At 43.0% G+C, this 17,500-nt stretch overlaps 1 protein-coding gene and 1 long non-coding RNA gene across 2 annotated transcripts in view; one reads left to right on the forward strand and one right to left on the reverse strand.

Annotated features, from left to right (window-relative positions):
* Positions 1 to 17,500, reverse strand: part of LOC135089364 (homeobox protein araucan-like) — a 137,554-nt gene that overhangs the window by 43,700 nt on the left and 76,354 nt on the right. The window contains exons 4-5 of the mRNA XM_063984932.1: positions 11,590 to 11,749; positions 11,167 to 11,350 (exon numbers count right to left, since the gene is read on the reverse strand). Of these exons, the coding sequence (XP_063841002.1) occupies positions 11,167 to 11,350; positions 11,590 to 11,749 (344 nt within the window). The remainder of the gene's footprint in view (positions 1 to 11,166; positions 11,351 to 11,589; positions 11,750 to 17,500) is intronic.
* LOC135089374 (uncharacterized) overlaps positions 1 to 17,500 on the forward strand; it is a 68,884-nt gene that overhangs the window by 24,700 nt on the left and 26,684 nt on the right. The gene's annotated exons all lie outside the window — the stretch shown is intronic.

A 17,500-nucleotide genomic window follows, 5' to 3' on the forward strand; every position in this document is an offset into this window, starting at 1 on the left:
TTTGACATACCTAGATTCTCAGATTGACTTGCGTCGTCACCCATCACTGTTTAGAAATGTTAGGAATGTTCCGAATGGTAACCACTACGTAGGATCACACTGGTGCAGGAAACCTCTGGTGGTCGAAGATGGAAAAGAAAAAAATACAACTTGTTTTCCTACTACGCTGTGCCTCTGTCTTTACCTGTGTGACAACTGAGGAGTCTGAACTGTGTCTGTGTCTTTGTGTGTGTGTGTGTGTGTGTGTGTGTGTGTGTGTGTGTGTGTGTGTGTGTGTGTGTGTGTGTGTGTGTGTGTGTGTGTGTGTGTGTGTGTGTGTGTGTGTGTGTGTGTGTGTGTGTGTGTGTGTGTGTGTGTGTGTGTGTGTGTGTGTGTGTGTGTGTGTGTGAGAGAGAGAGAGAGAGAGAGAGAGAGAGAGAGAGAGAGAGAGAGAGAGAGAGAGAGAGAGAATATACTGACAGCAAATTATCAGAGCAATGTTCTGGACAATAGGTTATTACTTCTAAATCTTTTTGTATGGGGATGTAAGTGAAGCAGATGTTGAAAGACTTTAAATAGATTGTTTTTGCTCTTAAATATCTAAAAGTCATTTTTCCTTTTCTCGTACTATATACTTTTAATTTCTTTTATAGCCTTTCTGGTAACTTAAAAGAAAGACATAATTAATCAGAAAGAAGAATCGCTTTCTCCTCTTCCTCAATCACGCAGCCAGGTTAAAGAAGCTGCGGGTCTCCAAAAAAAACTCTTCTTTCAATTAACCTTCGTGTTCGTGGAGGTTTTGTAAGCCTCCTCCACCCTGGATCCCACCCCCCCCACCCCTCGTCCGTCCTGATTACCCCCACATGCACCCTGCACACCCCACCCACCTACTCTGGACATCCCAAGGTAATCCATCTCTGCGTTACATTATGTTAGGTTGTTAGGTTAGGTTAAGTTAGACCAAATTAGGTCAAGTCTTTTTAGGCTACATAAAACCATATCGGGTTTTATGTTGTCATATAAAATCATATCAGTTTACTTAAGGTTACATCAGTTTAAGTTAGCCTAACATAACCTAACATAACTCGTCTCTCACCCCTCCCTACCACGCTGACAACAGAACACACACTCATAATCCCCCATGCACTCACAATAGACATCTCAAACTAATCCAGGTCTGCAGTCGAACTATTTTTGTTCCATGTCCACTAGCTCCTCCACACACTTCGTTCTAGCTTGTCTTTCCTGCTATTCTTTTGCAGTCATCCTCTTAGGAGCAGCAGAAAGTGGAATTTCATGTATGCGTGGAGACAGGCGTTAGTTCTTCTTGAAGTGAGAAATGGAGTAAGGAGTGTGTGTTTATATAAAGGGAGCCGTGTTCAGAGTGAGGGTTTATACTGAGGCTGAATGATTAAGAAGGGTATACTTAAATTTTCATTGCATTAGATTATGACACGATTTTTTTTTCAGTCAATCCACTTTCCTAATCATTCCCTCCCGCATCCATTCACCCTCGCTGCAGGAGTAATGGTGCTGAATGAGAGGCAAGGCGTGTAGGGTGAACAGAGTGAGACAAGTCTACTGGTCACCTGCACGAACACTACAACGTTTTCTTAGACCGCGTGGAGCGTGAATGTGAGCGGCATTACCTTCTAGAATGGTAATGGTGTTGGTAATTGTAAGAGATGGAGGGGAAGAGGGATAATGGGCAACGTAGTCTTGGTAGTAATTGTGGTGGTGGTGGTGGTGGTGGTGGTGGTGGTGTGGTTGGTGGTAATAATCTCAGCAGGATTTTTTTGCTTATCATAATATCACCACTCGTGTTTTTGATGGTAAAAATGATAAGGGGAAGAGGGTGGCTGTATTGATGGCGGTAGTTGTTGTGGTGGAGGTGTTGTTTTTGGTGGTGGTAGTGATAGTGGTGGTAGGAAAGAGGGATGATAATGTTAGTGGTGAATGTAGTGCGGACGGAGGAGGAGAAGGAGGGCTTATTGGTGTTGATAGAGGGTGTGGTGCGGTGTGGTGTGGTGTAGTGTGGTGTGGGGAGGGTGGAGCCAAGACGGGAGGTAGTGGGGTGAGAGCCACTAATAGTCATAGAGGAGGCAGGTGGTGTTGTTGGGGTGGTGGTGGTGGTGGTGGTGGTGGTGGTGGTGGTGGACGCTGAAGAGGGTTGTGGAATGTGGTAGTATAGAGGAGGTGGAAGTCAAGGTGGAAGTTAATCGATGGATGGGTTAGTGATGGTGGAGGTGGCAGCAGTGGCGTCCGGTGATGATAGCTGTGGTGTGGAAGTTGAAGTGGATTGAGTGTGTTAGAAAAGTGGAGGTGGAATTCGTGGTGGAAGTGAGATGGATGATTGGTGGTGGTAGTAGTGGTGATGGTGGTGGTGATGTCCTGTGGTAGTGGTAGTAGTGATGGCAGTGTCTCGTGGTGGTGGTGGTGGTGGTGGTGGTGGTGGTGATGGTGGTGGCAGTGAGGTTGCCAGTCTGCGTGGCACGTGGGGCGAGGCGTGCGTCACCTCGCGGGACTGCAGGTCACACGGAGCCTCATTAAGAACACGGTCATGAAGCCTTTGAATTATTTACGTCACGCTACATACGAGGCACGGTGCCGGCAACTCCTTCCTTATCTCGTACTTCTTCATGCGTTACACATTACGATCGTGGTTCATTTAAAGGCTAAATACACCCTGTACTAATTTATGGACATTAGCGTGAGGGACGAGTGTTCAAAAGAAATGTAATCTATCGGTGTATTAAAGAGGTCATGGGTGCCTAGCTCATTTTGGTAGTGCCACAAGAAGGTAATTGTATGACACAACATGTTCACTTGCGTATTTACCTTCTTAATCTACTTTTATAAAATGATTATTAAATAACAGGATGAGAAAAAAAAACGGAAAAGAAATAATATCAGCTATGTTTTTCGTCTTCTTTTGAACCTCATGCAACTATTATTTGCCTCAAGAACATTGCTTCTTGTTTTAACTTAGCATATGAATCAAACAAATCATATGCACCTGTTTTTTATAGAGGGAGCTACAAGTGCCGTGTCTCTCTCCTTTCTATACGGTTTGAGTCCATATCATTTGCTATTTATGAAGATTCACAATTGCTATACTTTAATTATCATTGCATAAGGTCGTGATACATTTTTTAGTCAACCTGCTCTCCTATCCTTCCTTCTCATATCCATTCACCCTCGCTGCAGTGGTGGCCGAGTGCAGGATAATTTATATGCTCAACTTTACTGAATTCCGATACAAAATGACACAGGACATAAGTCATGGGGCGAGAAAACTACACCTCTTATATATTTAGTAATGATGGTGTTTTTTCGCGTTGACTCGCTCGTATGCGGCAGTATGTTCCAACTTTTATTAGGTCCAGCTACCGAGTAACTACTGTGCAATACACGTGACTGATGCCGCCGTGCGGGTGCCGCCCACACCTGAGTAATGTCACCGAGGCACGCCAGAGACGAGGGCCACAATGCAGGTGTTTACGTAGAAAGAGAGAGAAAAAAAAGACAAGAAGAAAATGTTGTTTTCCTTCACTAATGATGTGAGTGTGCCAAGGTAAATCCCTTCTTGGCAATTAGCAGGTTTAAATTTGCAACCATTCCGAGCAACCACACAAATAATGCGTAGAAGACGGCGACGGCGGCGGCGGCGATGGTGGTGGTGGTAGTGGCGGAGGTGGTGGTGATGATGGTGGAGGCGAAGCGAGGGGCTGGTGGGAAGTGTTTGTTGTGGGGACGCCAGGCATTGCTGGTACGTAGTCCCTTACCTCATATTTACGACCAATCTGTTGAGCTTTTTCTTGGATAAGATATTGTTTGAGAACGAAACTTTCTACGCTTATGCCACATTTTATTCTGCAAAACAACGGAACTTTTAACACATTTCTCTTGAGAAATGTTGTACAAGCTCTCAGCAACCGCAGTTTCCATCGACGGAAATAAAGGTCTGTTTTTAGAAAGGCATTACGTCACCTTGTAAGTGCCCTTCTTCAAGCCTCGGCGCGGTGGTGCGGGGACCGCCTCTCGCTGCCCAGCCTGTGGGCTCCTGACCCACCAACCATATGTTATCGCCTTTGCTAAGTTGTGCTCATGCCGATCCACATAACCATTAGGTGTTTGATGAAGCCAATTAGAGTCGTACCGGTTCAACTACCGATTATCTTCATTAAATTCCTTCTCAAACACCCACAAGAAGTATTTTTGTGGGTATGTATTGACTTTTTTGCCTTCGTGTAGCGTCGATTTTCTGCTCCCAGGAACATGCTGGGCCAGCCAGACAGAGAGAAAGGGAGGTTGCCATGTGCGGGACAAACAATCAAGTTTTAGGTATTTATTTTCTGTCTGTAACGAATGTATGACATAGCTGGCCTTTCTCATTGAAGCTTTATGGTTTATTTCCTTGAAAATTTACTTCCTGTATTCAAGCCGTGTGCAGCGTGGCATTCATCTCTCATACCCTCGCATCTGTTTCTTGGTTCGTTTTCATTAAAACTACTATTGAAATTTTCAGAATATCGACGTGTATCGTTTTTATCAAGGTAATTTTTACTTGAGTTTAAAGATCGAGAGAGAGAGAGAGAGAGAGAGAGAGAGAGAGAGAGAGAGAGAGAGAGAGAGAGAGAGAGAGAGAGAGAGAGAGCGCATTGTAATTCGGGTTTATTAGTTTGTCATACCATCTATGGAGATCCTTTCTCTTCACTGACTTGCCTGCAACCTTCACCGACCGACTATCACACTCACATGTTTACTTATGTCAGCCACATGGGCTTTAATTAAGAGTTTGAAGCTCATACCTTCCAGTTCGATCTCGATATGGAAGTCAGATAGGACTGACAAGTTTTGGCGTCGTGAATGACATGCGACAATTATGGATTCCTCGCTCATTTAATCAGATGATGCATTTTGGCGAGTGACTTGTTGGTCCTTGAGTGCCCGATCGTGTAAGGTGCCACGAGTGAACGGAACGCGATGACCAAGCTGATACAACGGTGAGGTCAGCGGAGAACAGAATTCAGAAGGCGTAGCTTTGTGTTCCTCCCGCCTTTCTCATCCGGACACTTACTGTACATTGTGGAGTAGTTTTCCTCATTCGATATATAGATATTAAAAATAGCATTGAGTTTGCATGATAGTAGAGCGTCGTACAGAGGGGGTGTACATGAAGATATCTATCAGTGCTCTAATTATGGAGTCAATGCGTCACATCCATACATTGTCACTTTATCTTGATGACTGTACTAATTTTTCCCCACAAAAGAGAACAATGAGAGAGAGAAGAAGAAGAAGAAGAAGAAGAAGAAGAAGAAGAAGAAGAAGAAGAAGAAGAAGAGAGAGAGAGAGAGAGAGAGAGAGAGAGAGAGAGAGAGAGAGAGAGAGAGAGAGAGAGAGAGAGAGAGCTGTGGTCCCACACATCCTACCCCTGTTATATATATATATATATATATATATATATATATATATATATATATATATATATATATATATATATATATATATATATATATATATATATATATATATATATATATATATATATATATATATATATATATATATATATATATATATTATCTTTCATGTGTTGAAGTAATTTATTAATTATTAGCCTTCGTATGAGATGTAATTATATTACGTTGTGATAAAGTTTTTCCCTCAACGACTATATGATACATAACATGTATGAGTACTTATTGTCATCACGTTTGTTTTTGTTGATGTTGTTGTTGTTGTTGATCTTCTTGTATAGTTGAATATAGTGGCAGTAGTATTGGCAGCACCACTAACAACAACAGCAACAACAACAACAAGCAGCAACAGCAACAGCAGGAGCAGAAGCAGCAGCAGCAGCATTAGCATCGACATTAGTAGTATTAATAATAGTAGTAGTAGTAGTAGTAGTAGTAGTAGTAGTAGTAGTAGTAGTAGTAGTAGTAGTAGTGGTAGTAGTAGTAGTAGTAGTAGTAGTAGTAGTAGTAGTAGTAGTAGTAGTAGTAGTAATGAAAGTTCATGTTGTTGAACGACAGCAATAGTGCAAGGAGGCATCAAAATCAAGAAATATTTGCGGGCTGCCAGCGCACCCAGGAGTAGCAAGCATCACGATGGCTAGGGCTTCCTGAGACTCAAGGTTATTGTCAGAACTTCGTGGCATGCTGACTGGTCGTGTGCTGTCAATGTCACCAACACCTATTGGTACTTAGGTATAAAAAGCTGGTTATGGGGCCAACCAGCCAGGATATTTAGACCACAAAATATGGGTATCACGCTCCTATATCTAACCTGACAGCCAGATTATATTGGCTTGTCCAAGTGCGAACAATGGCCGAAAATTATTGGGTTAAACATGTCAAATCCGAGAAGTGGATGGAGGAGTGCCAGTAAGGAGGTCAGGGAAACATGGAATAAGTTGACGCGGGAACCAAAACCTCGAGAATTTGTCAGGAAAGTGCACGTTACTACCAAGCCTGGCGAGCTGCCATCAGGTGACTAAAGGAGGTCTTTGTAAATACGGAGCACCCATTTCAAAATAAATAACAGCAGCCACAACAGTAGTAGTACTATACTATACTATACTATACTATATAGTAGTAATAGTAGTAGCAGTAGTAGTAGAAGTACCAGTAGTGGCAGTAGCAGTAGTAGCAGTAGTACTAGTTGTTGTTGTTGCATTGTTGTTGTTGTTGTAGGTTGTGGCAGTGATGGTGGTGGTGGTGGTGTTGCTGCTGTTGTTTTTGCTGTTGTTTTGCTGTTGTTGTTAGTTGTAGAAGTAGTAGCGCCAATAGCAGCAGCACTAGCAGCAACAACAAAAAAAATAACAGCAGTTGCAATAGCTGGACTAATAGCAATAACAAAAGCAAAAGTTCCTACAACTGTAGCGGTAGCAATAACAATAGTAGCAGCGGTTGTAGTAGCAGCACCATTAACGAAATCAAAAAGGGTTTCATCAGTAGTAGCAGCAAAAGCAGTAGTAGTATTGTTTGGAGTGGATGCTGCAGAATGGGTGGGCAGCAGCAGGGACATGAGCAGTAGCGGCGGCGGCATCAGGTGTTTGGTTGCAGCGGCATTCTATTGTTACTCGCTGATGTGCCTCAGGCTTAATGTTTACCCGGCCGCCCACCTGCCTGCGACGCCCCGGCCACTCGCTGCCAATGCGTCCACAAGTCTGTTTTTTTTTTTTTTTTTTTTTATTGTTTACAAAATATAACCACATTCTATGGTCGATATTTTTTTATTTATTTTGCATGATATTGTACGTAACTGTCAATTGAAATATAGTAAATCAAGTATATTTTTATGCCTTTTAACGAAAGAGTTTAGGGAAGAGATGTTATTAGCCCTTATAACCTATATTCATTAATATTATTTATATATATATATATATATATATATATATATATATATATATATATATATATATATATATATATATATATATATATATATATATATATGATTTTCTGTGCTTCAATTCATCTGCCTTGAAGGGAAAATAGCACTAAGATTGCTAAAAAAATGCTGGGAAAAGATTTAAGGATCGGGATAGCATAATCGATCGAATAATTCACTGTCGTTTATGTTACTGACAGAACAAAATTACAATACATATTGAAGGTGAAATTTCACAGTTGATGTGTACAAATGTATAAGATAATTTCCGGTTCCCTGTATTCAAGTTTTCGTTTTGGAACTGAACAGAGGCAGAGGTGAACTGTTGTTTATTCACGTTGCTGGTAACGATACCACGGGAATGTCACTCGTTATTCACCGTTCATATTGGACTCATGTATGTTAACCGTTCCGTAACACAAACTGTATGATTGCTTTTGTCATTTTTCATCGTTAATGGGAATCTGTCATGGATCAGAGCACTCAGTAATTTCGTTTAAATTTTTCTGGGTGAAGGAGGAATGGGAGCAGGAGGAGAAATGGTGAGATGACAACGAACGGATGCCAGAGGAGAGTAACGAGAGGGGGAGGTGGAATAGACAGAGGAGGAGGAGAACGTAAAGGGTCCACGCATGCTCCAGCCGCAGCATGTGGATGGAAGCGACAGGTTGCGTGGTGTGGGTGGTGGCGGCGGGCAAGCTCTGGCCGAGGCGAGTGGACGGGTGAGAGGGTGGGAGGGGACTGCTGCTTGACTTGATGCCGCGCCTCGCCTGCCTGCATCACGGACAGCTTTTGCCGCCACCTGGCCGCCGCCGCCTCCACCCACTCACTCACCAACCTTACTCGCAGGCCCAGCTCCGCTCACCGCTCTGTGTGTGTGTGTGTGTGTGTGTGTGTGTGTGTGTGTCTGTGTGTGTGTGTGTGATTTAGGCGTTGTTTCCGTGCAGGCATAGGTAAATTTCAACTTGCTATACTACTCTGCAAATCTTGCTACGTCTATTTTTATTATATCTCCGTTCGCATGTTTCCTTTGTTTCATTTCGCTTATTCTAAATCACAAGGCTAACGGGCTAAGTTTTTACGTCTTATGTAATATCCAAAGTTGCAGTTGCAGTTGCAGTTGCAGCAGCAGCAGCAGCAGCAGCAGCAGTAGTAGTAGTAGTAGTAGTAGTAGTAGTAGTAGTAGCTGAAGCGACATTAGTGAAAGTACAACAGAGCTATAACTTTAAATAAGAGATTCAAATAGAGTATAGGCTTCCTTTCGTGCAATACCTCCAGCCCTACAGGTGCAATACCTCCAGCCCTACAGGTGCAATACCTCCAGCCCTACAGGTGCAATACCTCCAGCCCTACAGGTTCTAACCAACCGTTCCAACTTTTGCTTTTTGCACACTTAGGTAATACTTACGACCCTTCCTACGTATACGAGTACATTATTTACTCATACATACAACATACATACATACATACATACATACATACATACACATAAATACAAACATACAGACAGACAGACAGACAGACAGACAGGCTGAAGACAAACAGACAGGCAGACAGAAACAGACAGACACACAGACAGACAGACAGACAGACAGACAGAAAAGTGTACGTGTAATTTTATTTAATTAATATAACTTATGATTTAGGCAGTTATGTGAGATTAGTATGAATGAGAGAGAGAGAGAGAGAGAGAGAGAGAGAGAGAGAGAGAGAGAGAGAGAGAGAGAGAGAGAGAGAGAGAGAGAGACCTTCAAACAACAACAATAGCAGTCAGTCAGTCAATCAGTCACCAGTGCTAAAACAAACAGCGACACCAACAAATAAATCAGACAAATCCTTAGTCTCACACAACACAAATGCATGCCACCAACCCACAACACCACCGCCAACCATTCCCCACGCGAGCCTTTCCACACGAAACAGACACTACAAACATCCATCATAACTCATCCCTAAACACACACACACACACACACACACACACACACACACACACAGGTTAGGCAGCAGGCAGGTAATACTACATCATGACAGGGTATCTTGGAGTGACGTGCAAAGCTCCCAGGTGGCGACAACTGGCGGCAGGTCAAGTCCCCATCGATCACGGGCCGACAATCAAGCTGTCCGCGCCGCCACGGTTCTCGACAATCTCGCACAAGTGTTTGACGCGGATTCCTGTTAAAATCATCACTTTGTCTCTCAAAAAGCCAGGCTGAGGTGGTCCCTTGAAAGTGTGACAGCCAAGACGGGGAAAAATACGACGTTGAACAGAATATGGACGTGGCTCATGAGGAGGGTTAGAAGTTGCAGGGAAAGAACAGAGAGCAGAGGGAAGGTTAAAGGGACAAAGTAAGAGATTTCAAGGGAATTCTAAGGAAATAGTCGTTGAATAAATTGTGGATATTTCCTCGCGAAGTTCTTTTCTGCATGTTCAGATTTTTTAAGGAAATTCCTGCTGCAAAAACAGAGACTTTTAAGTAGGCGTGGAACGTCTTTACGACCACAGACTTCCCGATGACGTAGTTTTCAAAAGAATAATGATTTGATTTTCGCTGATTACGTTTTAGAAAAATAATCAGAATTTCAAATAGAATTATAAAATTGTAGAATCCACCTTCCTTGACTGAGAGTTCATGAATTCGAAATAAAAAAAATAAATCCATATTTGAGTGACAAAAAAAATTCTAGTAAACGAAATAACTCCCAGAATTTAAATTATTTATTTTTTCGGAAAGAAACATGTAGTCATTGTGTTTTGACAGTCTCGACACTCAAAAATCCTGAAGAGCTTAGAAATTTTTCTGTATCGTAGATTCAAAGATAAGAGAGAGAGAGAGAGAGAGAGAGAGAGAGAGAGAGAGAGAGAGAGAGAGAGAGAGAGAGAGAGAGAGAGAGAGAATCAAATACTATGAAGTATTGAATATCTGAAAATAAGAACAAGAACAGAAAAGAAAAAAATAAGAGAAAACAAAATAAAGAATAATCGTAGCGTGTACAACGAGAATACGAAAGTCAGAGTCATCGCTTGAAGCTTTTGTAAAAATTGTCAACGTGTGTGTGTGTGTGTGTGCGTGTGTGTGTCAGACGTACCAGCATATACCACTTTTCCTTTGTCTCGTGTGCATGTGACGAAGAGGTTACAAAAAAAAAAAAAAATGAAAAAATAAATATATATATATATATATATATATATATATATATATATATATATATATATATATATATATATATATATATATATATATATATATATATATGCATGTCTAGTGATGTGAAATTTTACGGCTATGAGTGACTATTTGCGCAGACTTCAGCATCGTGTTTCACTCAACTGAAGAAAATAACTTGGACGATAACCGAGTACTTTGCACTGAGGGAGTGAGATAAAGACAAAGCCATCAGGAATGAAAGGTCACGTGTCCTATGTACAATTCTTCCTTAACCTGTCGACAGAAGAATGTTGGCGTCAATTTCGTGTCGAGAAGGAGGAGAATTCCCGATGACATTCACTTGTTCTCGATGGAACCTTAGGTACTGTGCACATTTTTATTCCACTTTTCCTGGTTGTACCCTTCTTTTCCGACAGTCTTTTTTTTCTTTCGATCATCAACGCACACATTCTTGAGAAAACAAAGTAAAGTGAAAATAAATCGAAATTACATTACCGCGGAAATCATCGTCGTATATTTTTTTTCTGATATTTTCTTGGGAATAAAAAAAAAAATGCCGCGATTTGATGCTGACGGTGGAAAACAAAAGAGGAAAATACTTGTAGTGGGTACTCACTCGTGGCATCTGGGTCCTTGTCATCTTTCTTAATGTCATCGTCCTCCTTGTCACCGGGCTCCTTCTCGTCATCCTCGTCGTCAGAAAGCTTGGCATCGTCATCGTCTGTTTTGTTCCGGGGCTCCCACGTCATTTTGTTCTCCTTTTTCAGTCGCCGACGTGCGTTTGCAAACCACGTGGATACCTGAAGGAGAGAGAGAAGAGAGAGTGAAAGAGGATGGAGAAAAAGAGAAGATAGCACGGTATATGTAGTTTATAAGACTCATTAGTTAGTATTCTTTAGTTTTATATCTACTTGAATCGAGAGAAGATAGGAAAAAGAAGGAAGGAAAGAATAAAATATATACAAAAACAACTGATGACCCGTTAGTTAGTATTTTCTTGCACCTTAATTATGACTAGATCAGAGAGCCATAAACCCACCTGCGTGAGTGTCATCTTAGTGATGATGGCCAGCATGATCTTCTCGCCCTTGGTCGGGTACGGGTTCTTCTTGTGCTCGTTTAGCCACGCCTTCAGGGTCGCCGTGGACTCCCTGGTGGCGTTCTTTCTGCGGGCGGCGAGGTCATATCCAGCACCGTACCTGTTGAGGAAGAGAGACACGTTTAAAAGGGTGACTCAGGTGTGGTGGAAATTGGATGCAAGGTTACTTTTTTTTTTTTATGAAGAGAGGTGAAGTAAGAAGAAAGAGACGAGGAAACGAAGGAAAGAATGCAAGAAGAAAAACAATAAACATGGCGTTGTATATAAAATGTAGCACGATCACAATAACTGACAAGCAAAAACTATGAGGAGCAACACACAGGCCAGACAATACGAGTGGACTTCACGTGTAAGAGAGAGAGAGGGGGAGAGAAGCGGATGTACAACCCTGCAGCGAAACCACTAAAGCAACAACACTAACTAGAGAGGCTCAGGGGAGGGAGGGACGGACGGAGGGGGGGGACAGTCCACTCTCGGCGGACCAATTAGATCACCGCCGACAACCGGACAACGTTAACTCGCAGGCACCGCCACCGCAGGAACTCCCCCCGCCTGGGTCGCAGAAGGACAGCCAGCGTCAGGAAGCCCTGGATTGCCGGCCGGAGTTGAGCACTACAATCAATTAGACTCCAAACGCCACGCAGGTGTACCATTAGACACACACAAACCTAAGAGGATGTAAAGAAACAGGTTCCTCTCTCCAAACTGATACTGCCCATTATCCCTATTCCCAACCGCATGCGTGCACTCTTCTTTGCATTGTTCCTCCTTTCGTCCTTATTTATACCTTTCCTCTTCCTGTTCTTCCTCTTCATCTTCTCACCCTTCCCCACCGACCTTTTTTATTCCTCCTCTTCCTCCTCCCCCCTTCCCCTTCCTCACCTACCACTACTACTCTACTCCTCTCCCCCTCCTCATTTTCATTCCTCTCTTTTTTTTTTTTTTTTTTTGGTCCTTAATTTATCTCTTTTATGTGGTCTTTTTTGGGGCGGCAGGAGGGGGCAGCGGGGAGAATACACTGTGCAGTACAATACGTCTGCCGTTTATGTAGCGTGAAACAGCCGTCGGGGGTACCCACTTTATACATTGACCATAACAGTCGCATCAAGCTAGATTATACCCTGACCAAGTGACCGCTGCTAAGTGCTCTCTCTCTCTCTCTCTCTCTCTCTCTCTCTCCTCTCTCTCTCTCTCTCTCTCTCTCTCTCTCTCTCCTCTCTCTCTCTCTCTCTCCTCTCTCTCTCTCTCTCTCTCTGTATTTATTTTCATATTGATACTACACTGAAGTTTGTATTATGTAAGTACGTATATATCCAGATTTTCAGTTTGTTGTATATTTAATCAACCTTCCCTTCCGTTCATACTGCAGAAATGAAGCCAGTGTGGATTCAGTTCTTGAATTCCTCTCTTCCGATTTACTGTGGCATATATTCCAGCCTCTCTCTCTCTCTTTCTCTCTCTCCGCTGACCTGATCTCCCTCGCTTCCCCCAGGCAGGCTGCATAACGCGCCCACGCATCATTTATCCTGCCGCAGATGACCGTCGCCAGGCCCACAATGTCGCAAACGCTCACTGGAATCACGGCAGGACTAACACACACACACATACACACACACACACACACACACACACACACACACACACACACACACACACACAAATTCCTGTTTTTGTCTTACGTTTGATCAGCGCGGCGGAACTGAGTCTGGATCACTGCCTCGTACACTACCTCCGCCCCCTCTTCCGCCCCGCCAGGACATGGTCATCTATACACACACTCCCTAGCCCTCCTCCTTCTCCTCCTCCTCCTCCTCCTCCTCCTCCTCCTCCTCCTCCTCCTCCTCCTCCGCTGCAGGACGACTCATTCTCTCCAGGGAGCCGCCACTCCAACCACTGTCTCCACCCTCGCTGCCACTCCTGGTTAATATTCATATGAATTTGAAGGGTTTATCCGTGGGCTTTCCGGGCGGTTGCACTAATTTCTCCCGGACGCTATTATTCTACCAATTTTCCAGTGGATCAATCAAGAACATTGGAACCCAAACTTAGGCGTTTACGCTTTTAAAACTTGGCCGGTCTCAGCGCCCGCCAGATTTCCTTCCGGAACGGAGAATAAATTGTCCTGCTTTGGGTTGTGGCTCTGTGAGGAGGAGGAGGAGGAGGAGGAGGAGGAGGAGGAGGAGGAGGGACGTATCTGTGCTCGGAAATTCGATAGCTTGATGTCGTATTCTGTATTTTACTTTGTCCTCCATAAATGTAAAACGGCTTGAGTTGTCAGGGACCGCGGGAGCTTCGGTCTTCCCTACCATGTTGGGACCACTACTGGGAGGCTGGGGTTTCTCGCTCTCTCTCTCTCTCTCTCTCTCTCTCTCTCTCTCTCTCCTCTCTCTCTCTCTCTCTCTCTCTCTCTCTCTCTCTCTCTCTCTTGTTAAGCTACTCAATAGATTCAGTTATTCTCTTCCTTTTGATCCTTCTCCTTCTCATCCTCCTCTTGCTCTCCCTTTTTTTCCTCCTTTACATCCGCATTCTCATCCACATCCGCATCCTCCTCCCCATCCCGTCCTCATTCCCCCCGTCGCTCTCATCCTTCACTCTCCTCTCCTGCTTCTCATCCTGCCGTCCCCCGCGCCGCCTCGTTTCCTCTGAGGTCGCACAAACGATCATTCAACGAGACATTTATATGGGAGGAGAATGGCCGTTCCATTTGGTGGGGACCCAATACTTCCTCGAGGCAGCGCCTGGAAACCACTGGAAAATGGAGAGCTACAGATGGAGAGGGTCTGGAACACTGGTTAACGCAGGAACCTTCTCCCCCCCCCCTCTCTCTCTCTTCTTGTGTGTGTGTGTGTGTGTGTGTGTGTGTGTGTGTGTGTGTGTGTGTGTGTGTGTGTGTGTGTGTGTGTGTGTGTGTGTGTGTGTGTGTTTGCAATTTTTCTATGATCTTTGCTTTTATCATTGGATTTTACTTTTATTTCTTTTCTCATTTTTTTTTCTTATAACGGGATTGAAATTTTGTCGTGTTTCTTTTTTTTTTCTTTTCCTTGATAGGGAGAGGAGGTGAGTGGGTGAATTTCCTTATTGTCATGGTGTTGATTTTTAATATTTATTCATCCCTGTTATACGAGTTTTCTTTCTTCTTCTTCTTCTTCTTCTTCTTCTTCTTCTTCTTCTTCTTCTTCTTCTTCTTCTTCTTTCCTTCTCTATCAGTGACGATTAGCGAATCATGAAGTTTGACACCTTAATGAGCACAAATAATCATTATCCTTACCAGTCGACATGAATTCTATCCCTCCTTCATCTTTTAATGTTTTTTTTTTCTTTCTTTTTTTTTTTTTTTTTTTTGCAGTTCCGCAGATTGAGCAGCGCACGATAAAAATTCATACATCATTGTGTACTCGCTGCGAACAGAAGGATGAGCTAATAACTATGACCACAATGCACTCACATGATAACGATGCAGATTAATAACAACTCGTTCTTGATAGCCGTTCAGTGCGAGGTAATTCCTTATTATTAGTCCCGATGTCTAATTACTCGATCTGTCTGCGTCTTGATCAGCCTGGAGATGCTTACATGCAGATCTCAAAAAGAAATGTGGTGAATCTTACCGGTCTTAAAGTATTTCATAAAAAAAAAAAAAAAAAACACTTGGACTACGGTACTTCAGATAAGGGTGTCAAATAAGACGTGTATTTTATATTCTTCGGACGATCCTTAGGCAGCGGATGACCTGAGTAAATTCCGTTCATTCACCATCCACCAACCCATCCATCTGACTATTTATATATTTATTCATCCTTTTGTGTCCTCCGATTCACCCATCCATCTGTCCATGCTATACATTTTGCTATACATTTATAATTTTATCTCTGCCTGGAAGTGCTTCTATTCACCATTCATCAGCGATCGATACATCTATCCATCCATCCATCCATTTTTTTTTTTTTCATCATATCCTGTCTTTACCCCGACCGGAATCGATCGCAGCACGCAACAGATGTTTCTCAGCCAGCAAATCAAAATTGACTTAATTCAGAGGCCGACCACCTCTTTATCTCCACACACCCACGAGGCTCCTACTCAGCGTCAAAGAAGAAGAGGGAAAAAAAAAAATATATATCAGACAACAGGCCACCCTCTAAGGCCACCAGCATCACCACCACCATCACCACCACCACCACCACCACCACCACCACCACTCCATCCACTCCAGCAGCAGGGAAACTTAATAAAGCGATCAATACCTTCCAGGAAAGCGAGGGACATTAATCTTTCACTTGGATAGCATCAGCAACCACTACATTATCATTAATACACACATCGCCAGAAATTTAAGCCAGTCTTTTTAAAGTGTCTTATGAAAATTATCCTTGGTTCTTCTCTCTCTCTCTTTCTCTCTCTCTCTCTTTTTTTTTTTTTTCTTATGGATATCTTTCTGGTTTGCGAGAGTTAACTAAGTTGTACGTATTTTTAGTTGTCTTTAATTGGCAAACTTATAATAGTGGTTGCGTTTTCTTAGCGTGGTATCTTTCTTCTGTTGGAAGTATTATTATTAGCATCGTCCGCTTGTTGCAAATAATAGGTTTTGCGATAATCATTACGAGAATGCTTGTTTTTATCTGTACTCAGTTTCTCAGTCTCTCTCTCTCTCTCTCTCTCTCTCTCTCTCTCTCTCTCTCTCTCTCTCTCTCTCTCTCTCTCTCTCTCTCTCTCTCTCTCTCTCTCTCTCTCTCTCTCTCTCTCTCGCGTGTTCACTAGTTGATCCATCCTCTGCCAATATCTCATTCATAACTTCGATAATGGTCCCAATAAAGCAAGCAAATGAGAGAGAGAGAGAGAGAGAGAGAGAGAGAGAGAGAGAGAGAGAGAGAGAGAGAGAGAGAGAGAGAGAGAGAGAGAGAGAGTTAGGAAAAAATAGATACAAATATAAAAAAACAGCAACAGCAGCAGCAGCAGTAGTAGTAGTAGTAGTAGTAGTAGTAGTAGTAGTAGTAGTAGTGGTAATAGTAGCAGCAGCAGTGGTAGAAGCAGCAGCAAGAACAACAACAACAAAAGCAGCAGTAACAACAGTAAAGAAAAAAGAAAAGCTAGTCGCTGGAGATCAAACAATTTTTCTTCCACAATGTTCCACTTTTACCTCCTCATCTTTCTAATCCCTCCTCCTCCTCCTCCTCCTCCTCCTCCTCCCGACCTCCTTCATAACCCAAGGATACAAGCCCATTCGTATCTGACTTGGTAATGAGGAAAGTTGGCTCGAATTTTCTGAATTATCACGCGTTCCGAACAGAGTGTCGCATTTAACCTCTTCCAGCGCTCTCTTGAGCCCCGACGCACTGCCCTCGCCGCCCTTGATTCCCTGACGCGTCCCTGTTGGAGGGTTGGTCGTCTCTGCGGTACATGCTCAACCCCGGCTTGTATGTATCCGCTGGGGTGCTAAAAGAGATGCACACACGGAAGGCCTCGAGCAGTGAGGGAAGAAAAGGCTATGTTTGTGGTTCTTGGCGGCGCACAGCAATTTGAAAAGAATCCGAATGCGAATGGAATTATGGGAGGGAGGAAGGCTTTCATTCATCTGTTTTCATTCATTATATATCAGCGCAGCGGAGGAAAAATGAAGGCCCAAGTTTGTAAGTAAGGAGTTTTGGTCAAAGTTTTTTAATGTGTAATCATAATTCAAGAAGGATTTTTCATTAGGAACTAAGGAAAACTTCATCAAAGATTTATAACCCAAGTTTTAATTCCTTTTGCATTAAATGTTTTTAATTCCGACTGATGCTTTTTCCATGTGACGCCCTGAAAGACAAAACTTTAAACTTTGAATTTATTTTGCGCTCAACGCGGGTAATTATGC

Source organism: Scylla paramamosain, chromosome 3, assembly GCF_035594125.1.
Source record: "Scylla paramamosain isolate STU-SP2022 chromosome 3, ASM3559412v1, whole genome shotgun sequence".
Classification (NCBI taxonomy): Eukaryota; Metazoa; Arthropoda; class Malacostraca; order Decapoda; family Portunidae; genus Scylla; species Scylla paramamosain.